The sequence below is a fragment of the Chiloscyllium plagiosum genome, unplaced genomic scaffold (genome assembly GCF_037043375.1).
Source record: "Chiloscyllium plagiosum isolate Xiang-an unplaced genomic scaffold, Cpla_swu_hap1 HiC_scaffold_13, whole genome shotgun sequence".
NCBI classification, from domain to species: Eukaryota; Metazoa; Chordata; class Chondrichthyes; order Orectolobiformes; family Hemiscylliidae; genus Chiloscyllium; species Chiloscyllium plagiosum.
In genome coordinates, this window is record NW_028270151.1 from 85832706 (window position 1) to 85857813 (window position 25108).

A 25108-nucleotide genomic window follows, 5' to 3' on the forward strand; every position below is an offset into this window, starting at 1 on the left:
GGGGATGTACATTCATAAAGACTTTGACAGGGAGCAGAACAACTGAGGGTTAATGGGTTGGTGCTGATCATCATCAGTTACTACATATTTTTGGAACTTGCATTAGCACCTTAGAAGGCAGGAAGGAGTTGACAGTACAGTCTGCATTAATGTTTGGATAGGTCAACTGGTCATTGCTTGTCCTTTTTTCTGCTAATTTCTGATCCAGATTCACTTGCTACGTGTAAATTTTTGTTTCTGATCCAGAAAAGGGGGGTATTATTAGAGTTACCAAACAGAGTAAAGCTTGAATTAGGTACTAAAGTCCTTGGGTGGGTAAAACGTAAACTGACGTACAACAACAAGGAATACATACACTGAGCAAGTAAACAGGCCAGCAATCATTTTAGGAGCAAGATGAAGTAAAAGAAGGAACAGAGAAAGATAGCAGAAACATGGAGATTGTCCGTGATCAGGTCTCCATACCCCAACACCAAACCCCTCTCCCTACACACACCAATCTACTTGCATTGCAGCATCACAGTTAATATACCATCCCTTGGGACAACTCCTGAGAACAAATAGACAGCTGGGCATCAAGGAGAATACAAGTGCTGTTTTGGGATTCCAGATAATGCTCCCAGAGGGTGGAGGGTAGTACATAGAATAAATATTAAAAATGTTATTACTGAGATCATAGCTCTTTGAAGGAATTATGCAGAGTACAGCATGAAACAGCTTAGAGTCAAGCAAGACCACCTTATAAAGTGAGGTAAAATGTTATTTTAAATCTTACAAATTGTATTATCAGAACAAGTGGATTTGCACTTTTGTTCCACATGCTGGCCAGCTAAGGCACAAGGCAGTTCGACATTTACGTTCCAACTTAAGCGTGCTCTGCCTTTGAAGAGACAGGGTTAAATCCCTGAAAGCAAGAGTGACTGGCACGAAGGCAATCCAGATCAAAAAAAAAAGATGCTACTGTTACCATCTCCAGGTAACGCATTATACAAACAGGTATTGGGTGGTGAGAATCAACTCCAATAAAAGCACAACAGTCAGAGCATTTACAGAAAGCAATTAGAACACAGAAGAAGTTATCCAAGTCAGGCAAAATGCATCACCAGAATAAAATTCATAATCTGTGCATAATTTAAATCTACAATTGCAATAATCAGGCAATGATATAACCTACTTTAGCATAGACTTCAGTCAAAGCCTGCCCCAGTTTGTCAGGCTCACCACGAAGGATGACAGTTTCAGAATTGCTATCCGAGGGTGGGATTTCGACAGAGACTCCAGTCCGTTCCAAAATCTCCTGCAGTGAGTTGCCTTTGGGTCCAATAACATACTTGTGTTGGGATTTCTTCACCTCTACTGCGATCGTTGTGGTTTTCTTTTTCTAGATGCAAAAGATTTAAAAACTAATTAGTTTAAAGGTTGCCCTGTAAGTACAAGACTGGTGTGGTACAGGAAAATCTAGGTTTCATCTCTACAGTGGGCCAACTTATCCAATTTTAGTTGAGGTGGCACCAGAACCAGACAGGAAAAGAGGGAAAGTTAAGAAGGATTATAAAATTTTCTTTTTGGATCATTATTCAATGACATGACTACATCTGTTTTGGCACTTGGGTTCAACTACATAAGAAAACTGAACATTCTACAAAGAAGGTAACATCTGTGGTCAAAGGAGGAAGATCAACATTTCAGGTTGATTAAAGTGGTGTCATCAGCCTGAATGATAATTCCAAAGTGTTTGACCGTAACCCCACACAAGTTTAACAAGTAGATTCTCAATTAATATTTGACTCCAATCTTCATACCAGTTTAATTTCATCTCCACTTCAGCTGTTCTTTGAGGAAAATAGCAGACTCCAGGTAATTATCCCTCCACTAATACAAACTTTCCTCCATGATTCATCATAAATAGGTGCAGAAGTTCATGGAATCACAAGTATAAACTTCATATTGCACTGTTGTGCTGCTAACACACTGCAATGAGTTACAGTCTATACCAAATAGTCACATCCTTTGTGTATCTATCAGTGGCAAATGCCAATCAGGTTTGAAATGAACATATATAGTGAAAAGGTATTGTTTTTATTTGCCCTTTACCTTATCTTCATAGATCCTCTTGATGCGCGAGACAGCCTGTGCAACTTGTTCTTTCTCACCGGTGATAACAATCTCATTCTTCAAGACACTTGGAGGCGGGATATTAATCCGGGTTCCCGTCTCCTGCATCATCTCCCCAGCAGTCTTGTTGAAGGGGCCAGCAATGAATGGGTGATAGACTTTCTCAATATTGATCCTCTCAACTGCACGTTTGTCCTGTGACAAAGAGGGAGAACATTTTGATTCAAACTTAAAGCTTTCCTGCCTTTAAAACAGCATTACCAAGCACGAAGTCAGTCTTTTGTGTAAACCTAATCTCATTTGTTGCATCACTGCTGCTTTTATTCTGTGCCATTTTACCAGATGATCCACCCGGTATCTGGCTTCACTACGCGAGTTGTACACTTAGCTTCAAAATATCAACTTTCCAGAGGAGAGGAAGTCAAGAGGTTGTTGAGAAGCCTTTAATAAAACGGGTGCAGCTTGGCTAAAATCAAGAAGCACAGGGGTACGTTATATGACAGTGTAAGCTTGGGATGTGTATTTAATAAAAACTCAAAGAACGGTGGATGCGGTCAGAAACAAATGATGCTGGAAAAGCTCCGGCTACCTTAAATCATTAAGTGCATACCTGTTCAGCAGATATCAGCAAGATTTCATGCCGTGCTTTTTCAATGCCTTCTTTAGTGCCAGTTATTTTGATCTGGTTGCTGGGATCTTCAGGCCGAGGAATCTGGATCTTAGTCGCGGTTTTCAATTCCAACTCCTGCAGTTTCTCTCCACTCTTTCCAATCACAAATCGGTGGTGTTCTTTGGGGATGGCTACTGTTGCTGAAGCCTAGGACCATTAGGCAAACAAACATAACGGTTTAGCACTAAGCATAAATACAGGCCACACCTCAGGAAATAAACATGCTATCAACCATGACAAGATTTCAGAGGTATCACAAACACTACCACCAACCAAAAGTTAAAGTTAAATAAAATTGGAGTTAAAGATCAGAATACAAAGCTATTTTCATGCAAAATAACATGAATTGTTGAGACTATGCTAACAGATAGCAAAAACAAAACAGGAATTTTAAACAAAAAATTGATTATTTCCCCTTTACCAATAGCACGTAAGAGAATCTCACCTCCAACTATGAAGGTACACCTTAGAGAATGCAAGGCTCCTTCTATAGTACGAGAAAGCATGCCCACTTGAGGTTCTATATGGAGCACGAAAAATCAGATCTCTAGCCCCACAACTGCACTTCAGTTATCCAAGCTTATTCATGAGATCCTAGTGACTAATCAATTTTTTTGACTTGCATAATATATTCTCACCATATATTTGTAATCAATCTAGCACTTTAACCATTTCATGTATTGAGGCAAGCATGTTAAAATTTTGGATACCTCGTCTGTCCACCACTGATTACCTGAGTCTGCAGCTTAGCAACAATCTCCTTCCTCGCTTTCATGACAGCCTCAAGCTTGCCAGAAACCATGATGGAAAGCCCTTGGTCCTTAGCCAATGAGAGTTCAATGTGCGCACCAGTCTTCTGCATGATATCCAGACAGATCTTAGCTTGATCTCCTTCGCCAAACTGGGTTATTTCTTTGTACTTGCGCTCTTCTAATGGTACATGAAAAACCTGGTAAGAGGAGAGAGAAGTTCGCTTTATCTCAATTCCTTTGCTATTTACACACCATTGGTCTCTTTTACAGTTTCCTGTCCATTATTTAACAGAAAGACTACACAATCGATTAAAAAAGAGATTCCTCTGTGCATTTCTGTTTTTGAAACCAAACAGGGCAACCTAGATTATCCAAACAACACATGCAGGGAATATTGTGTTTGGATAATCAAACGTTCTGATTAGTTTACCCAAGCATCAGGACTTGAACATCCTGTTCGGGTAACAGAGGTTGTTTTGTGGTCATGCCAAGTTTTTCTAATTGTATTGCTCAGGTTTTTGTACCAGAAACTTAATTTGCCAGTTTCTTTTTCTCCTCAAAATCAACTGACCAGCTGTTCATCTCCAGTATTTTCTTCAATTATAATGTCCTTAGTATATCTAAACGGCAAATCTGAGAAACATTTGCAGAATTGAAAAAGACACATTTAAGGTTTGTTTTTAAAAAATTTGAAAGGTTTTAAAATGTTTTGCTGTGAGCTAAATTTGAACCCTGGTCTCAGAAGCAAAAGTTGTACTTACAAAGCTGCTCCCAGAATTAAGAATTCATCAGTACTCTCTACCCTCACTCAAGTGTGGGCTTTGATTTAAAAAAAAAAGGGGTTTATTCAACAAGTCATACCTGGGTGATGAGAGAAGATTTAAGTGGTCGGATTTTGGTCCATGCTCCAGACGGTTCTGTTGTCGTCTCTCCAGGAGTAGCTTTTTCAGGGAGAGGAGGAAACGCTTCCTTATAAGTTGGTACCAGATCGGTCTCATCTTCAGAACCAACACTTGCTGTAGGAAGAACAAGAAATTGTTTTGGCCGGAGTCATTAGCACAGTTGTCAACATCAGAAGAGTGACAAATATAGTAAGCAATTGGCAGGGAAGAGAGAATTGCAACAGGACTTCACTATCTACAGCTGTGGTTATTTGTTGAGAAAGTAATGCTTGACGGGATACATTTTTAAGCCAAAACTATGTGACAGGTTTGTCTCCATAAGCCTTGAACCTTCAAAAGTGCACAACACTTACAAACATGAACTATGAAGCAAAGTGGAGGGAATGAGGTGGGCAAAAAAGGGGAATCTAGTCTCAACTGTTGACATCATGTCAGCCTACTCCCAATTCCAGAACCCATGAAGCAATTTGTCTGCCACCAATGGTATCCACAATCCACATCTTCAAATCACTAGGTTGTGCATTACCTGGAGCCAGTGAAATAAGCTCCAAGCCAGCAGATCTTTATCTGACTCTGGTGGTGGTGGAGGAGAATATAAAAGAGTATCTGGGAGACAGTGTTACAACAAGATGAGAAACATCGCTCAGTCTGCATGTGAGATGCAATAATGGAGTTACTATTTATTGTAAGCATAAGAAAATATAAACAGAATACCTGCATATTACGAGAGCATGAGATCACCATACCACATCCCATAACTTTTGGGGAGTGGGAGGTGGGGAAAGTAGAAGAAACATAACCGTTAACACTGCACTGGAGCTTGAGGGGACAGAATCTGGAACAGTCAAGGCTGGACATCCCCTTGAAACAATAACAGGTAACAGTAAAACAAAATCAATTAACAATTTAGAACTGAAAAGCTAGTCTAATGCACTGTCTTAAAGTGCTCTCCCTTGAGATGCAAAGTGTGTCAAACTCCTGGGCAAGAAACCCAAGTGACAAACAGCCTTGGGATTGGAACTCTCAACATGCTGTAAACAAATTCATCGAATTAATCAGTGATTTAAGACAAGAGCACACAGCCTCAAAAGGAGGACTTGGAGAGAAAGTAGTGCAGCGCTAGCAGCTCTTACTGTTTTGGATGTATGTTGCAGAACTGTTCACTGACCTTTTGCTTGCTGTTCATTGAGGCCACTCCTGTGCTCGGCAAAGCTTTCAGGTGTCAGTACAGCTACGGAGCTCATTGTCGATATCCCACGTACACGAGGTCCGGGTATGCCACTGACAGACAAACATGGCATAATATAGATACCTTTGTCACATTTCACCATTAGAACACAAATCATTAAATGCAGACTACTGAAGAATCAAAATGTGTAAAGCATTGGGTTGGACTACATCTTACATAGATTCCTCCAGAAATTTGAAAATTACACACAGCTTTTGTTTCAATCACACTTGCTGTATTCTGATCTTCCAACGTTAAAGCATTATAACATACAGGAACTGGGGAAGGGGTAAAAGCAAAACCAAAAAGGCACACAGCTGCCAAAGCCAAAAGGTGTAACTATTAACAGAGGACTTGAATCAGCAACATTCTTTTCTTGGAAGCAAGTGGAAGGGTGACCTCAAAGCTTTAAAAATTATAAAAGAGATCTCATAAAAGGCAAGAAATGAAAGAAAACACATTTAGATCCAGTAAGAGCCCAAACCAGGGCAATTTTAAGAAAAGGCTGTTGGAAACTCGAGCAGAGCATAAAAGTCACTGATCAGGTTGGGCCAAGTGGCCTGCTTCCATGCTTTAAATTCTATTGTGACTTATTTTGCTTAGTCTGTTGAAAATAAAACAAATCAGTGGAATGTGGTTCCTCAAGACTGGGCAAAACTGGCATTCTTTGTTACAAACATAGTCAATGACAAACAAAACATTTCATCTGAAACAAGTGGAGATCTAGTGTCCAAACCAATAGCGATGATAATTTGATCCAGAAAGAAAAAGGATAATTGTCGCATTCTTGAAAGAGGCCTTGAAGATGTTTCTGAAGCATTTCCTTTGTCTTTGTTGTTCACTTGCCCTGTCAAAGCTTGGAGTAGAACATTTATTTTGGGAGGCTCATTTTAGGCACGCAGATGAGATGGCCAACCCAGCAGCGCTGATCAAGCTTGGTCAATGCTGGGGTTATTGGCTCAATAAAAGAACTCTCAGGTGAGTGTTTATTAGATTAATGGATTTACAGCACCTTGCAGAGATGGCAATGGTGGTACTTCTCCTGAGTAGAGGAATCTGCTGTACATAATTCATTTGAGTCATATGGAGGATGGATATCAGTATTGCTCTATAGGTCATGAACTCAATGCTGGGTTCAGCTTCTGATTTTTTTTTAACACCCTCTTTCTCAAGTGACTAAAAGGCAATGCTGTAACTCAGCAGCAAAGTCTGCTGTCCTGCTGTGTGCATAAACTTTGAGCACAAGTTGCAAAATAATTCTGAAAATTAATGCTGCCTGTGCAACATAGCGATACACCCATCAATACCTTCTCAGTGACGCCTGGTCCTCCAATCATCTTGGACTTTCTTGCCCTTGGACCAAGGCCTTGTTCTGTCAAGCTTCTATGTTGTCATGTGCTGTGCAACTGTCAGGCCATGTTAAAATAGTCAGTCATGATTTGGAGATGCTGGTGTTAGACTGGGGTGTACGAAGTTAAAAAAGTCTCACCATTCCGAAAGCTAGTGCTTCCAATTAAAACAGTTGGACTATAACCAGGTGTTGTGTGACTTTTAACCATGTTAAAATGATTCACATACAGGCATCTTCCATCCCGCAAAATTACACTTCAGAGCCTGGAATACTGAAATTACAGCTGACTGGAATGGCACACTGCTGCCATTGCTGGGGATCTTGATACTGCGACCCTAAGCGAGACCTGGTAAGCAGCACAAGAAATAATTTAAAAAGTGGAAGTTACAAGTTTCTTCTGCAAAAGCAAATCAGAAGGATGGAGTTGGCTTTGCTGTTAAGAAGCAAATCAGTTGGCCAGCTCAGAGACTTGCTCCTTGCAGGATAAGCAAAGGCAACATGACTTTGAGCTCACTCTTGCCCAGAACCAGTGTCCTGCAGTTTTCAGTACACTCCAAACCAGAAGCTACAGACTAGTTGAACAATGAATTTTACACCAGCCTCAGGAAGACCCTAGATGGATCCAACCTGGGGACTTCAACGTCAGAGCTGAAAAAGACGACAAACATGTGGGAGATATTAACCAAATCGGTCAATGCGATAAAAGGATAATCGCCTGACAAATTGCCAAGAACACAACTGATGAATTCATTGCCTCAGTGAAGTCAAATTTACAAGTCTGTAGCTAGCTGAACATTCCTTTGTTAAACAGGACCAAAGCTGCTCTCTCTGCCCTTTGTTGCCTCTTCTCTACTCATGCACAATCCCCATACACAGCCTCTGCCTGCAGTCAGCCAACCCCGCCATACAAAAAAAAACTTTCCTTGAGAGCAACTAGTCTCCTCCCATACACGCGAAGCCACCTTCCATGCCACCTTCCCACATGCAGCTATGCTTCTCCTTTTTCCTAGACAAGGCTGCTCCCTCACTCTACACCCATCCTCCCCTAACTTACTGCACACAGCCTAAGTTACCAAAAAAAAGACAACTTTTACACGGAGACTGCCAGTCAGTGGAGCTAAGTAAATACATGAGCGCAGCAGGGACCTTGAAACATAAGGCGGCAACTGGTAGTGGCTGTATAATGTGGTTAGTCATAATATCCATCAAATGAAAAAGAAACGTGTCATCTGCAGACAAAGAGGAAGCATGAAAACTTAAGATTGTTACTGCCCTCTGATGGATTAACTCACAGAAAATGGTTTTATGGTAGAGACCAAGTCTGCTGACTAGATTGATGAAAAAGTCAAAACACAAAAGATGTGGAGGACAAAAAAAAAATCTCAATTCCTGAAAATATCCAACCATTGATGGATTGCTTAACAATAAAACAAACAATGACTGATCAAGAACTGTAACATAGCTGAACGCATAACCAGGGCAACAAACCTGTTCCGAAGTAACATCCTGGTTTGAAGAAAATCCACTGAGGTAACAACCAAATCTACTTGGCAGATCAACCATTGGGGGAACGATCTTGCTCTCCCACCAATTAATCTGTCTTTCATTGTAAGGTATTCACAAAAGCACAATTTTTGCTTTTCAGCAAAGGGAATACAAAAACAAGGAAAAAAAAAAAACTGCTGGTGAAAATCAAAAATGCCACTTCTCCAGCACTGTAAGGTTTCAAAGAAACACCACAACTGAAGACCAGACTGCCACCACAACCTTCAGTCTGGCTATTAAGAGAAAATAAAGTTAACATTTTCACTTGGGCAGCATGGTGGTTCACACTGCTGAGTAACAGAGCCAGAACTCAATTGGGACCAGGGTTTAATTCCATCCTCAGGCTGTGTGAAGTCTGCACGTTTCCCAATGCCTGTGGGGGGGGGGGGGGGGGGTGTACCTCTAGGTGCTCAAGTTATGTGGATTGGCCATTGTTCAGGTGAGATGGATTAGCCATGAGAGATACAGGGATAGGGTAGAGGTGTGGGTCTGGGTAGGATGCTCTGCTAATGGTTGGTGTGGATCAATAGGCCAAATGACTTGTTTCCACACTATAAAGATTCTATGATTTACTGATTATTTTGCTTTAATGAGGAAATATCAAAAAGTTTTTGAAAAACTGGGTCAATTTAAAACAAAAACTTCTGCAATTGGGCAACCTACAGTTGTGTGATTTTCAAAAATGTGCTGTCTGAATACTGAAAAAGGTGACAGTTATTTAAGTTTTTTTAAAAATTGGAAAGAAGTGTCAGTTTACTTGAGAAATGCAGTAGCTGGAGAGCTGGATAACAGTTAGCTTCAAGTATACAATGCTGCTGCCGAAAAAATATTTGCAAGGGTAATTTTTATTCAACAAATTTTGTAACTTTGTCCCATGAATCCTTTTTTTTTATATAAAAAAGCCCAATTTCTTGACACCTTTCAAGTCAATGGGTCAATTTTCATTTATTCACCAGCATAAAGTAGAAAAAAAAACTGACAGAATAGACAAAAGGAAGGTAATTCACACACACACAGAAGGTGGCATCACAACATTAGAGGTTAAAACAGCCAAGGGTGTTCATTTACACAAGGTACTTGCGATTTGGACCAAAGGGTATTTAAAAATGATGTATTGCCATTAAACAAGTTAGGGAACATTGGTGAAGGTCCATAAAGCCTGTGGATTATAGAAGAAATGAAAGCCAGAGGGGGAAAAAAAAAAAGGCAAGTTCATCTGTTGAAGGCCTAAGGATAAAAAGGTTTAACTTATGGGAGGAGTGTCAAATTCAACTAAGCAGGAGGAAAAACAACTTTGGGATGCAGGACAATGTGTTCAGAAAGATGCAAAGTAGGAAGAAATGTATTTCGATCGTGTCTGTTACAATTGCTCTAAGGGTTTTATTTTTTTTTTTAAAAAAGTCACCTTGTGAAGTGCTATTACTGTTACATGGAAAACAAAATCAATGAAGGAAAAAGTAACCCAAGACTCACCAGCTAAATGGTCAGTTGCCGGAAAGTCCGTCCTATAAATGGATTCCTGCCCACGTCAGCCTGCCAGCTTTTTGATCTGTAAGATATCAAAATTAGGAAAGAGGGACTCATTAAAACAGCAGTTTCTGACAACCAGTGCAATTAAAATAGAAGCAAAGAAAAAACACACCTCTTCCGAAGGGACCAAGCCACCATAACCGGAGCGCAACTTTAAAAATCTCAACTTTGCCTCCATGCAAATTAATTTTATTTACCAAGGCCACAGTACTTCCTGTTCCATTATAAGTTTCACATACTGCAACTACTTGCAGTTATGCTAGAAACCATATTCTAATGCCATGACACTACAGTACAGCAAAGAACCACACATTTAATGACTAGCCTACAAAATCAAAGGGAGAAAACATTTAAATCTAGCCAATAGCATACATGTCTCCAGAAACACACCTACATGCATAATGCCACAACTAATTCACCATTCCAAATTTCAAAGTCAGACTTACAGACGCTCATACTTATGAATGCATCCCCCCCCCCCCCCCCCCCCAAAACAGGGTAACAGTTTTAGAATCAGACTTGCGAATATTTCTTGTACTGTATTGCCCTACGATGTGTCCAGACTTGTGAACAGACTCAAAACAGAACCCATTTGCAACCTGGGGACTGCCTGTCCTGGAAACATTAAAAACCCTGAAATAGTCAAGCTTTAGAAACACATGCGGCTTTAACTTATTAGCATTTAAAGTTTACATCTGTTGGGGTGGTTCTTTAACTTATGCAAGACTTGATTTAACATTTCAGGGTCTGGAACCACAGGCTATGGCAGGAAATGAGACAATAGAACAAGAGGACCTGCAAAGCTTATTTCAACAGCAGGAACAGATTGCTGCACCTTTAAGTCCTAGGCGCTGAGTTGAGATTCCTGCCAACCAGTGGCCAGTTGCCTATTAAAGTGGAATTTTGTCATTAATGACCTTAACTGCAATTCTTTCCCATTTACACCATGCACAAAAAAAAACAAGCAGCAAGATTTTTTTTGATAATGGAAACCACAGCAAGTACTAGATGACTTCAGCACACTGCTTGCTCTTAAAAAGGGACCTCAAGGCATGCTCCACATGCAAGGGTCATATGCACATCAGGTATACAGATATTGGTATCTGACAAATCATCTAAGAATCCTCATGGCATATCTTTGATCCACTTACAGAACACTTTTGCACTTCAATGCTGCACCTGAAGGCATGATAACACTATCACGTACTGTTGTAGCAAGGACACTTGACACTCAGGGATATGAACCCAGCTCATGGACTGAACTCAGCTGCAACTTCAGGTTATTACTTGCTCTTACCTAAAGGAAGACCTAGCTCCCAATTGTTTGATAGACTCCCAATCCAGCAATGCTCCAGAACTAGGGAATCAGTTTCTGTTAAAATGTATCGACAAGGCAAAAAAGCAGAAGATAGCAATCGTCCGTTTTTGTGAATGCTTCCATGTCATCAGTGGCAAATTAGAGGGCATGCTCTCAGGTTAACTCCAGGGTCCACTCCCAAAGGCTAGTTATATAGGACATGATACTAATAAGTAACCTAAAAGTTGTCAACTCAAAGTCCAACTATACACTGATTAAATCTTTTATTTTTGTATAAATCCAGGTCATGGGAACAAAAAGGGTTCAAAAAGTCAAGCTTGCCCATTTGAAAACTCAACACACTGAAGTTATACAGTCAGATACTCACATCTGAAAAAGTGCTAAAAAGGGTCCAAAAAGGGTGAACAGGCAGCCATTAACATCACTACAACTTCTTGAACCATCTACTGATTCACAACATAGCACTTCATAGCTCATTCGGCTTTTCTATTCAGTGATAGTTTCCATTTATTTCAGATACTCCAAAAGTGTTGCTATTCATCCGTTTGATGCAACATTCACTCACAGTCTCTTATCAAAAAGTTAAACTGACATACTTCAGACCCACACAACCCAAACTGCTACGGTAGTTTGTTTTACTAATATCTTTCAGAGACAGCCTACCAAAGCCTTCACAGAAAAAAAAAAACTTAGTTCCTGGTTAAGTTCTAAGGTTTACCATTTTGGAGAATGTTCAATATAGTCAGCAAAACTGAAGACCCTGGATTTTCTCAGGCAGCTGTTAAAACAGTTTTGCCAGTCTCATTCATAACCTTAGTACACATTATGTATTAATAAATCTTTCATCAGACAGTGCTTTTCCCAGTTAAAATTACCTTTATTGTCTTAGAAAATAACTGATCCTAAATCCCTGATGCAAATTGTGCAACATGCAAGAAAAACAGGAGATTAATGCTGGAGGTTGGCAGCAGTGAGTTACTCACTGCAGCAGGCCAGTGACTCGGTCAGCACCAACACTCACTCGGAAAGATGCAGAAACAAGATTAATCCACTGAAAGCACGTAGCTGTGGGTTTGCAGTTAACTATTCAACATCTTGTCACAATGACCTGTTCAAAACATCAGTTGAGAGGTCACCTGATTAATCCTGGGATTTCACAGATTGTGCCAGCAGCATTTACATTTTTTAGGAATATAGTACCATAATTAACAAGCTTAGTGGGACAGTAGAAGATACTAGAAATAAGTTTGAGTTAGTGCATTTATATGTGCACCAAATTTACATAATATAGATTGAATCCTTGCTCTGCTTTAGAAGTCAGGCTTGTGTATTGTTGCAGCAATTATTTGCTACTTAGAAAACAATCGTTCTCCTGAAGCTCTAACCAACTTTTGCCCTTCAAAAGAATGTATAAAAAAAAAGTATCAAGCTAGTAATTTATCTGACACATTGCAGAGCATGATCCTACCATAAAGTGGTTACCAAAGCTACATAAAAAAAAATCAAAAAAATGCAATTCATTAATTGAAGCTTTTAAAGGACAGCTCAAGCAGCACACAGATTGCTGTATAACCCAAGTTTGTTTGTTCTTCATTTTTCCATTGTATTAGAGAAAAGAAACAGAACTATCATGTGAGATGCAGGGTGGCAGGAGGTTTAAATGGGGCATAAACACTAGCACAAACTAGGTGGCCAGTGAAGCCTGTTTGAACTGCCAATTTAATAAGCTTTAATAAACACCCACAGATGCAATTAGATAATTTAAAGTCTCAAAAAAAACAAATGCAGCAGTCAAGCCACAAAGAAACATTTGATACATTTAGATTAGAATTTTAATATCAATTTCTTTGGATTTCTAAGGCAAATATTGTTAAAACGCCAAAGTAACCAAAAACACGTGACAGTGGGTTTTGCACACAAGTGCTGTCATCCCTGACCGACTATCTTCTACAAACTTGATGACTACTGTTTCCTGCAGAGAGACTAGTGTACAGTTTTGGGCATCCTGGTCTAGGATAAAGTACAAGAACTGAAATGATAAATAGGACTGGGCATCTGACTTGAAAAAAGGCTATAGGTTGTAAAATTACTCAAGTGGGTAAAGATGACATTAGTCCTGTTCAAGAGCAGACTTTAATATGAACCTATGCTCTGGATCAAACAAATAGCTGAAGTGATATTGTCTTAAAAGATAAACTGTAGAGGAACAACAGGCATTAGGGAACAGGCGGATCTTTTGATACAGGGATCAGATAAAAAGTAAAACAGGACTCTGCATTGGTACTAGAGAAAGAGATCAGTTGGGTTGGTGTGGCCTGTGTGTATACACATGTAGCAGGAATTAGAACCAGACAGATTAGTGATGATAAAAAGTCAAAGCTTCAACCTCTCCCCGAATAGATGCAGTAATTCTCAAAAAAAGCTGAGGTATAAATACAAGTAATGTGTGATTTCTGAGCTATTTCAGAGACTTGGTTACAGGGTGACTAAGACTGGGAACTCAATATTCCAGATTATTTGATCTTCCAAAAGAAGAGGCAAAACGGAACAAAAAAAAAGTTAGTGTAGTTTTGTTAATAAAAGGAAAGCATCAGTGCAATAGTGAATAGTGATAGAGATGCAATAGATAATGATGTGGAAACAGTTTGGGTGGAAATGACAAATAGCAAGGGGAAGAAGTCACAGATGGAAATGGATTAGAGGGCCCTGAAGAGTTGCCTTACTGTGGGACAAAGTATAATAGTGGAGGCATGCAAGGGCAGTATAATCATGTGATTTTAATCAGCACAATCAATCAATTACACCAGATAGCAAGGGTGACATGGAAGAGTAATTTCTAGAGAGCATCAGCGATTGCTGCTTAGAACGTCTTACATAGGAGCTAAATATGTTTTGTGAGCAGTGCTGCCAAGCAGCCACTCAGAGGGTATGTGCACACCGACTGGTGTGTCAACACTGTTTACAGCATAGACTTCAGGTTCCAAGAATCATTGCCATGTTCCACTGGTGTGAGAAATCTCACAACAAGGAGACAGTCACAATTTTAAAAAAGTGGTGATTTAACAACATATAGAAAGGAATTTCTTCTCCTCAGGTACCAACCACCTGAAATTCTAGATCAGAGAGTGGAGTGTGGATCACAAGTACATAGAGGTAGGAGACTTTTGAAATTTCAGAGTTAAGGCCTGGAGTAATTCAACCATGACCTTGTTAAATGGCAGGGCAGGCTTAGGGGCCCAAATGACCATCTCTTGCTCCTATTCAGGTTCTTCTTTGACAAGCTTGATTGGTGGAACAGAACAAAAATGATCAATTCTACCCATGTTATATGGGGAGGTGATAAGTGAAATGCACCTGGGAGAATGGAGTCCTCCTCAAAATTGTCACTCGAGTCCTAGTCATTGTATGACATGAACATCTTCAAGAAGGTACAGCAGTGGGTATGGTGTAAAGTTGCCCAAACAAATGGAAGCATGGCAAGGCTTCTTGCTTTGATATTTTTTCACCCCTATTATTTTGCTGTTACGTTTACAATTAAGAGGGTGCTAAAAGTCTGAAATAGAAACCAAAGTTCTAAAGTACTTTTTGTTGTACTGCTGAAGAATACTTAACAGTTGGAATAAGAACAGTGAATTTAATAGGCATCTGACAGTGGCTTCATCTTGCCATGAAGTTACAAGAGAACAAGATCATGTGACACTTGTGATGACAGATACCAACTCATTGTTATAATCACAGCAGGACATAACTCAGATCTGGCAGCATGTGAAGACAGGGAGTTTCAGGTTTATGGCCTTTCATTGGGAATTCAGTGAGCATTTGGTGCAATACAAGACACTGAATAGAAAGAAGCAGGAGCTATCAGGCAACAGGAAGCGATTCAGTCTATTGGTGGTAACTGCCACGCACAGAATGCAAATTAAAATTAAGGGTGCTTTTTGAAATGAGTTTGCAACAACTAGTATTCACTTATTTAAAATTAACATATTACATCCAACAAAGCCAAAAGTAAATGTATTTGAATGCAATACTAAGGGATTATCAAGATCTAGATTGATACTGAGCTACAAGAAGAATATCAGTACAGTTGAACCGAAGGATTGAAGGACTAAAATTTGAAAAAAGAGACGGCTAGATCTATTCACCAAAGGATTGAACATCTTAGGGCTGCACTGCTGGACATATTGCCACTGTTGAATGAAGAAATTCACATGTGCAAGAAAAACACCTGTAAGAGGCAGGTGGTGGTGTTTTCAAATCTCTTGGCCTTGAAGACTTTTAAAATGGAGGTGTTGCCTGACTGGCAGCTAAATATGGATCAGAAGCCATGGGATGTTAATGCACATTCTGACAAGATTTTAAAAACTCCACAGGTCAGCAAACTGATTTCTGTTGTGAACACAGGGGAGGTGACTCAACAATAGCTCCAGGTTTCATTCCTGATGAAGGGCTTTTGCCCAAAATGGTACTTTTCCTGCTCCTCAGATGCTGCCTGACCTGCTGTGCTTTTCTAGCACCATTCTAATCTTGACTCTGATCTCCAGCATCTGCAGTCCTCACTTTTGCCTAATAGCTCCAGAAGTCACAAGCATCAAGTTTGGATAACAGACTTGAAAATTCTGCTTTACATTGCTTGAAGTGAATTCAGGGCTGATTTTCACGTATCCCAGTTTGGACTGTCAGATGAAGGATGCTTGTCTTAGTTATGCAAATTTCTACCAAAATAGCAGCTGGCATAGCAAGGTCACAAAAAAAAGGAGTGATACGTATTTGCACTAAAGATGATTCAATAACCAAAATGGTACAGATGTGTGGTGTGGTAAGAGAATATTTCTTGGTTTACCCTTAACGTGAATGATTTTTTTTTTTATAAACTCAAACCCACCTTACCTTCTTAACTTCATTAAGTGTGGTCACTTGTGGGAAATGCAGTATTCCATTAGTGCAGTATAAAATTTCAACGAGTGGAAAAAAGTGGACCCACGATTATATATTTAAGGGATAAAACAATACCAAGACATAGAAGAATGCAATGAAATCTATTATTACATAAACCCAAGTGGCAAATAGTTGCCCCATTTCAACTTTCTTAAAGAAAAGGCCTTCAGCACAACAGTGAAAGTTCAAGATTATACCTTCATGTCCATAGAGGAACTTGAATCCACAACCTTTCCAATCACAGTGTTTATGTTGCCAGCTGATACTTGAAGAACTACCTCCCGACTGATTATGAGCTTAGCCAGTGAAGCAGTTTCAGAATTCAACCTCACATCACAGGTGCAGTTAGAAATTGGACGAAGTATGGAAAGCAGCCAGCATCCACTGAATATATTGCAGGACTGGAGACAAAACTAGATTGAAGAATTTGTATTGTATTGTTTACCTGAAGAGACAGTGGTGTTAAGACAATGTCGTAGGACAAGTAATCCAGAGGGTCAAGCAAATTCTCTGGGACTAGAGATTTAAAACCTTCTTGAATTCAATTTATAAATCCTGAAATCGAAATACTGCTCCCAGTCATGGTTACCATGACAAGCATGAATTGTCACTGAAAACCCATCTGATTCACAAATATCTTTCAAGCAGTCGATACGACAGTTCGGAAATGGGTGACAAATACTGGTCTAGTAGGCTATACACACATTCCATAATTATATAATTTTTGAAAAATATTTTAACATACAAAATCAAAATCCTTACTTCTGTAGCTGCTTTACCTTGATCACCTCTGATCTAGCACCACTTGGTGGAAGTGCAGCACACAACACCAAAAGGTCAAGTTCACCAATTTCAAAAAGAGCACACAACACTGCAACTGGAAGCAATGCTTGCCACGTGTATGGATCAGTTAGACTGCCAACAGAGTCACACAAAACGCTGTTATGAAAGTTACAATAATCACAGGATAGGAGACCATTCTATCATGCCTGTCGCAACTTTGAAAAAGATCTTCAAATCCTGTGTAACTCTCCCTACAGCCCTGCAGTTATTTTCCCTTCAAGTGTATATTCTAACCAATTTCAAATTTACAATCAAATCTGCTTTCAGTACATTTTCAAGCCATGTACCCCAGATTACAAACACTGCACATCAAGCTTTAAGTGATCCTGAATTTAAAAAAAAATTCAGTCATCTTAAATCTCTCCCACCTGGATTACTGATTTGTCTGCACTTAAAGCAGTTCGTAGTGTTTTTTCGTCAATGAATTCCTCACTTAAAACTCCCTTTCACCTTCCAAGGTGAGGAACTCCTGCATCGCCAAATGATGTTTGGGATAAGCTTTGATGGCAAGGTCAACCAAATTGCACTTGAGAAAAGGTGATGGTTGTTCACATTACTGAAGTCTCTCGCCCTTGATACCCTTGTAGTCAATCTCACATCTCAAAGAAAGAAACAAATCACCCTTCCTCCAGCTGAAGCTTACACTCTTTGGCAAAATAACTTATATAATGTTCTTGCTGGTATTCTTTGATCTCCTGCATCACACCAGGCTATTTTTCTTTAGAGCGTAAACTAAGCATATCAACATGCTCTGCCACTTGAGATTCGCACATATAGTTACACATATGACTGAAGTGTTTGGGGGGGGGGGGGGGGGGGGGAGAAAAATAACCATCAATTTACCCTCAATTAATGAATCACCAAAGAAAGTTGTTGAAAAGTTACAAAGTGCAGAATAGTCATACCCTATTTCATGCCCATGTTGCATTATTGGGATTTGGGAGATGATAACCACAATTAAACAGTATCAAATTGTCAAAACAGCAACAACTTGTCTTGATGTAAACATGACTATCACATGGAGACAGCCCTTTCACAAAAAGGTCTAGCACAAACTTACACCTCAAATTGAGGTGGTACAAGCTTAATACTCATTTCAGAGAAAGAGACACCAATCCTTCAGTCTGGTCAAGTCTAAGTTTGACTCAGCCATTAGCAATCTCACTCCAGTCAGAAGATTCAGTTTCCCCTTCACCTACCTCTTCCTCACCTTGGATAATTTAAGAGCCCATTAAAAGGAATGCAAACTAATCAAAATTGGGAAAAATGTATTGATGAATACATTTTCAAAAAAATACTATGGGTGATTTGGTGAGAAGGTTCAAAGACTCTTATGGCACACAGAGTGCCCCTACCGCTGGGTCAGAAGGTCTGGGTTTAAGTCTCACCTGCAACAGGGTGGTATAACATCTTTAGATCAATTCAAAAATATTAAAAGATTAGAGTTCAAGCCTCACTTGTCTCGAAGTGAAGCTCATCCTCAAAGGAGTAAGTGCCAGCAATATCTGCCTGTTCTGATGGATACAAAAGACAACATCTTTCAAACAGTCAGAGGGTTTCCAGCAAATGTTTATCCCTGAAACAGCACAGATCAACTGAAGCTTCCAACTACTTGTAAGTTTGTATTAATTAACTGCTGTGCACACCTGGAAAATATTTACTGATAGCTACCTAAGCAATAGAAGCCCTTCAAGCCAGCCTCAGCATTCTACAATTATATACTTCAACACCTCAATCTTGCCAGCTCAGCACAGACCTGACATTTCAAAAATCTTGGTCATCATCTGCTTCCACACATCTGAGTGGAGAATTGCCAAATGAACAGTCACTGTACTCTCGGATCAACTATTCCTTCACATCTTAAGGGGAGCACCCCCTTATTCTGTAACTATGCATTCTGGTTCACAATTTTCCCCACTAGTGTCAACATTTTAATATCTTCTCTGTCAAACCCCCTCAGAATCTTGCATGTTCCAATAAAAATCACTGCTCTTAACTCTAATGGATAAAGGCCTAACTTGTTTCGCCATTCTTGATACGTCAACCCTTTCTGATGAACAGTTATTATATGAATACAATTCCTTGCTTTGTGACCTTTATCTCCACTTAGTGAATAGCAATTAAATAACTCCACTGACATGACAGTTTGGCCAGCAGGAACAAAAATACTTCGTTGAGGTTAGAATGTGTCTGTGCAGTGCACTAATGAGAACTATCTCCCAAACACATTTTCCTCCCAAGCTTAAATATTAAAAAGCAGCATTTAAAAACTGATCAGCGTAAAGATGGTAACTGAATTACGACCTCTCCCTCAGGCTTAGCACAAGCCAGAACTGAACCAGAAATATTCTGAGTTATATCTGACATCATAGCTTTTACCTAATCAATGATTGCAAAGATTTTCCCAAGCACTTGTCCACAGGTACAAATTGCACACCTTTAAAACAACACAAATCAAGAATATAATTGTTGTAGTTCAAATTCAGGAATGCTGTTCAGCTCAATACACCAAACTGCCTTTCTAAGGAAATGAAGCAGCAAAATCTTCAGTGTTACTGTTTTGTTTAAGCACATTTGGAAAGTCTCTCAGGTTTCAGGTGCGCTAAATAAAAAGATTTCAACAGATTAGGTGCAAGTCAGCAAAATCGCAATTAACTTTTAGTCAAAACTCAGACAAAAGGGCACTCCAAAGATTTGAAAAATTTCATGCTGATATTAACAGCGAGCATACTCCTAGGTATGGGATTCTTAATTCAACTTTAAACAAAATACATATTTGAGGGAGTGCTGCACTGTTAGCAGTGCCTTTTTGTTTGCCAATGTGTTGTTAAACCAAGGTAGCACCTGATCCTGGCAGAAGTAAACAGTCTCACAGCACAACTTTGAATAGGAGTAGGAGAGGGTACTCCCTGGAGTCTGAAGGACAAATTCATTAACTAACATCATAAACATTTGGTCATTATCTGCCATGCTCAGATTGTCTGCTGCTTCTTTCACCGCTGAGGAACATTTCATTACAGTGAAGTATTTGAGATATGAGATTACCGATGGCATTGATGAAAAGGTAGTTCATTTCGAGATGCAGTAACCGATACTCTAGCAGCTGACCCCCAGAGTTAACTTTTTTTCGGGGGGGGGGGGGGGGGGGGGGGGGGGGCGCGGCGCAAATGGACAACAGTCAATCACAAAACCTCCTTTTCCAATCCCAAAGCAGAGGAAGAAAAAACAAAAATAGTCTGGCTGACAGTAGATAGAAGGAAGTGAGGACTGCAGATGCTGGAGATCAAGAGTCAAAAAGTATGGCACTGGAAAAGCACAGCATTTGAGGAGCGGGTGAGTCACCGTTTCGATGAAGGGATTATGCGTGCAACAGTGACTCTCCTGCTCCTTCGATGCTACCTGAATGGCTTTGCTCTTCCAGCACCACATTTTTTGACAGTAGATAGACTCAAATGTCATAAGATGTAAACAAAGCTGCCACTCTTTTTCACTAATAGCTATCCAATAATCAAAAAGTGCTCAATCTGAAGCTCCCACTCTTGTGTTGTTTCCCCCCTTCAGTCGAAGCAAAACATAGACACAGTATAGTTGAGGCAAGAGAGCCATCACCCATGTGCACAGGGACACGAGTTCTCAGTCTTCTCTCTCGAACAGCAGTTTCTTCATGAAATATATAGTCATTTTACAGGGAGGAGTATCCAGATAAGGCAATATACATATTGATTGGGTAACTGCTACAAACAGCAAGTGTCAATAGCAAAGATTAATAAACTGACCTTGCACACTGAATGCTTGCAATATTGTTAAATGGCTCCACATAATGAATGCTTTTCCACCTTGTTAATCCATCGCCTTTGCCTCCAGCACCCCATTGTTAACTGGAAGTTCTTATCTGAACTGAGCCATGCTCAGCTGAACTTCGTTCCACAAAACTCAGAACTTAACCCTTTCCCTACCTGCTTATACCCTATACACATTCTCAACACCACAGACTTGTGACCACATTAAAGTTTACAGAACAGGTGAGAGGCAAAACATGTAACATCAGTAAATCATAGAAGCTGTAGCACTTGGCCATGCAAGGATTCAATAAGGACTGATACTATGAACAATGCCTGCATTGCTCCAAAACTAAAAACGGTCAGAACAAAGTTATGGATTGATATTCGTGAATTTGTGGAAAGGAAAACACAGCAACAAGTATCGAACAGCTACAGACATTTAAAAATTTAGCTAATGCAGTACAGGTTTTCTAACATTTACAATCCTGATAAACTTGCAATTCAAGTGCAGTTGCGCACTAAAAGTGAGACATGACAGATGGAGGGAACGGTATCGGGATCCAAGCTGAACCAACTCAAGTGCTTCCCCATGAATTCCATTCCTCTCAGTCACCGTCTCAGGCTGAACCAGCCTGTTCCAAGCTAGAATGTCTTATTTTAAAGTTGACCTCCAAATCCCTCATTGCCACTTCTGTAACATCATCCACTTCCATCCTTGCATTACTATCTACTATTCAAACTCTAATCAATGTTCTTTTTAGCTCTGGGCTGAACTGCCAATGTTTTCCCTGCCAACCTTCAATTTTTCACTAAAAGTCATCCAAAGTTTGTGCCCCTTCACTCATCATCCTAGTGCTTGCTGCCTGCAGTAGTTTGAATAAAGTCTTGCGCTGGAAAAACAAAGTACAGCAGGTCAGGAAGCAAGGAGCAGGAGCATCGATATTTTGAGCAGGGGACCCCAGTCCTGATGAAGGATCCTGTCTCAAACATGCACTCTCCTGCTGCTCGGATACAGTCTAACCTCCAGCCATCATGATCCTACACTCTAGAAATTGCTCCTCAAGGCTCTCCACTCTTGGAAGAAGTTCTTCAAAACCTTGTTTTGTCCAAGCTTCTACTCATTTAGACTTGTTTGGCACAGTTTAAATTTTTGTCCAATTCCTTCTAAGAAGCCTAATGATAGTTTAAAGGTAATGTCAACTAATTGCAGTTTATGAAGCACCTTATCAATTTTATTGTTGAAGGCGAAGCCCCTCTCTTTTTTGTAAATACATTAAGCACAAATGGGCATTTTCATGAGGAAATGGCCCAAGATCCGATATAGCGTAGACAATTAGCAGAGGTGATCAAAAGGCATGATTGAATATCTAGGTCATAAAGTGAAACGTGACCATGAATGTCTGACGTATAGTCACTGATGAGTTTAAAGGGGAAGCAAGGTTAAGTACAATAATAAAAAAAAGAATACAGTGAAGGGTTAGATTAAATAATGGGAGGGGGTTTGAAATGAAGGTGGTGCTGAAAGACCTTTCAGCACTGTTAATTCATTGGTTACAGAATACAGACCAAAAGAACAGAAAAAATGCAGGGTTTTCACAGATTGTAAGTTTTGGAGTCAACTTCCAGCATGATAGAACATTTAAAACATGAAGAAAAAACAAGCTACAAAAGACTCATGAAGATGGCTTTAAGAGATGAGGCTTGCAGTTCAGTTACTGGTTGGCAAGGAGAAATCAATTGTATAGTTTTTTTTTAAAAACCCAGGCTGATGCAATAAAATGGCCCATTTGCTTTTCTGAATATGTCAGACACATTATACATGAAACACTGTTCCAACATGCTGCAAGATTTCACTTTAGAAAGTAAAATATCCACTTGCGTTGATTGAAGATTTGGCAGAAAACTGAACGTTCATGTCAACTATTACATCCAGACCATCAAATGCAAAAGAATTTAACTGCGCAAAGATGAACATGTAAGCCATGACATATGCTATTGTCTTCCCTTAGTCACTCATTCTGACAGATCTAATAACCAGTGTCAAAAACAAAATTAACTCAAAACAGCATACTGCCATATTAACTCAAGTGATCAACTGATTTAAGTTTCATTCACATTATGTCTAAATTGATTTTTTTAAAAATAGTCAACTAATGGTTAACTACAGTGCTTGTAGTCAAAGTCAAGACTAACAGGGTCTCAGTCCTGATAAAAGGCTTGTGCTTGGAACATCAATTCTGCTGCTCCTTGGATACCGCCTGACCAGCTGTGCTTTTCCAGCACCACACTCCTGAACACAGGAAGGGCTATGGTTTTGATGGTGGGGGCAGGGGTGGAAAATGAGTTAGAACACTGCTAATTCGACACTCCGATAACTTAAAAAATGATAAGCCAGTTTTTAAAATACCAGTCCTTTCTAACAAAAAGGTTCATCAGCTGATCCACATGAATATTATTGAAATGGAAATCTTTGCCAAAATGCATTCTGGGTTCCACATGTACACTACTGATGAACTGATTTGATCTCAAAATTAGAAATTAAGTTAGAAACTCAAATACCCAGCCTAACCCCATCATCAATCCAAAAAAGATTTACTGGTCTGTTACAACTGTGAACTGAATGAATACAGACTGAATAAAACACCTTATTCAATTTAAAAAAGCAATGGGTATAAAGACAGGCAGTGCCAACTCAGCAACTCGTGGCCTATTTAATTAACATCTTCACACAGACATTGTGTACTGCAATGACTGATAATAAGCAAATTGCACATAAAAGTAGGAACTTTAGTAGGAACAAAGAAGCAAACAAAAAGGTTGAGACTTTTTCGAAAAAAGTCTCCTCTCTACAGCTTCAGAAAGTGTCAACGTCACCAGAAAAGCTGATAGAGGGCAAAAGATTAAAAGGAAAAACCCAAAAATTCTTGGAGAGAAAAAAAACACATTGAAAGGAGACTACACAGCAGAGGTCACATATTGTAGGGAAAAGGACTTATCGGTGGGTTCGAATTTGCCCAGCTGCTAATATCCCAGACCTGTTCTGGGTTATTCCACGTAGCATACTCCATTACATAATCACCTTTGTCTGTCCAGCAAGGAAAGCCAAGAAGCTCCTAAACTTCTTTGCTTCACAAGGACGACACGATCGCCAGCCCGAAGGCGATGGGAATTGAGCAGCGCAACCCTGCATTTTGGATGGTAATGCATCCCTTTTTAAGAGAGGGCAAGAAAACTAAACTTTGGGCAGGGTGGGGGGGAAAACTTTGAGTGAAAAACTTCTGAGCAGCAGTTTGTGCGCCTGCGCGGTGCTGACACGTCGCCGCTTACCCCTGCGGCGCTCGCGCAGAGAGAGAGGGGGGCTGGCCGCTCGCGCTCCGGGGCCAGCCCCAACAGCACAACCGCAAGGGGGGGGGGGGGTCAGGACAGCCCGGGGCTCCACACGGGCCTTCCCCCACCCAGGGAGAGCGGGGGCCGGTTTGGAGAAACAAACCCGCTTTTACCTCACCACCAACCGGCCCGAGGATGCCGCAAAGGGCCCACACCGCTCTGCAATTGGGGGGGGGGGACAAAAAAAAGGCCTCGAAGCTCCACTAACGCTCTCCCCACCCCCCAGGTTGGTGGGTGTCAAGTCGGGGGCAAGAGAAGGCTAGGAAAAAAGGAATTATTTTTTTCGTTTCGTCCCCCCCCCCAAATATCATCAGCAAGAAACTGACTGGTGAGCTGCTGCAACGCACCTCCTTGGCCCCCTCTCCCCCCACCAACACCACCTTTTTTTAAAAAACAAATAACACCCGTGCCCGCGGATACCGGTGTGGCGAACGGTTGGGCCCTGCCCCGGGAACTGACCGGGTGGTGGTGTCCTCGCAGCCCTCTCGGATAGAGAAGCTCCCGAACTCCAGAGTGAGTCGGCCAGCGAGGCCGGCCGCTTATAATCCGAGCAGCCCTCCAATCAGAGGTTTACACGTCAGAGCGGGGGGGGCGGGTCCTGGCTCCTGGTGTCGGGTGTTGAAGAAGAGGTTGAGGTTGGGTAAGGGGTGCAATGGCTGAGGAGCCTGAAGAGTGGATACTTTTGTTGAGAGTGGTTATTGGACACCTCTAGGGCAGGTGAGCCTGGAACCCAAGCCTCCTGGCTCA

General features: G+C 40.4%; 1 protein-coding gene across 2 annotated transcripts in view; it reads right to left on the reverse strand.

Moving 5' to 3' along the window:
* Positions 1 to 24887, reverse strand: part of hdlbpa (high density lipoprotein binding protein a) — a 70881-nt gene extending 45994 nt beyond the window's left edge. For both annotated transcript variants that reach the window (XM_043701739.2, XM_043701738.2), the window contains exons 1-8: positions 24821 to 24887; positions 10037 to 10112; positions 5608 to 5720; positions 4399 to 4553; positions 3519 to 3734; positions 2726 to 2932; positions 2095 to 2310; positions 1175 to 1381 (exon numbers count right to left, since the gene is read on the reverse strand). In XM_043701739.2, the coding sequence (XP_043557674.1) occupies positions 1175 to 1381; positions 2095 to 2310; positions 2726 to 2932; positions 3519 to 3734; positions 4399 to 4553; positions 5608 to 5683 (1077 nt within the window). In that variant the 5' untranslated portion in view covers positions 5684 to 5720; positions 10037 to 10112; positions 24821 to 24887. The remainder of the gene's footprint in view (positions 1 to 1174; positions 1382 to 2094; positions 2311 to 2725; positions 2933 to 3518; positions 3735 to 4398; positions 4554 to 5607; positions 5721 to 10036; positions 10113 to 24820) is intronic.
* Between the last annotated feature and the right edge of the window lie 221 nt (positions 24888 to 25108).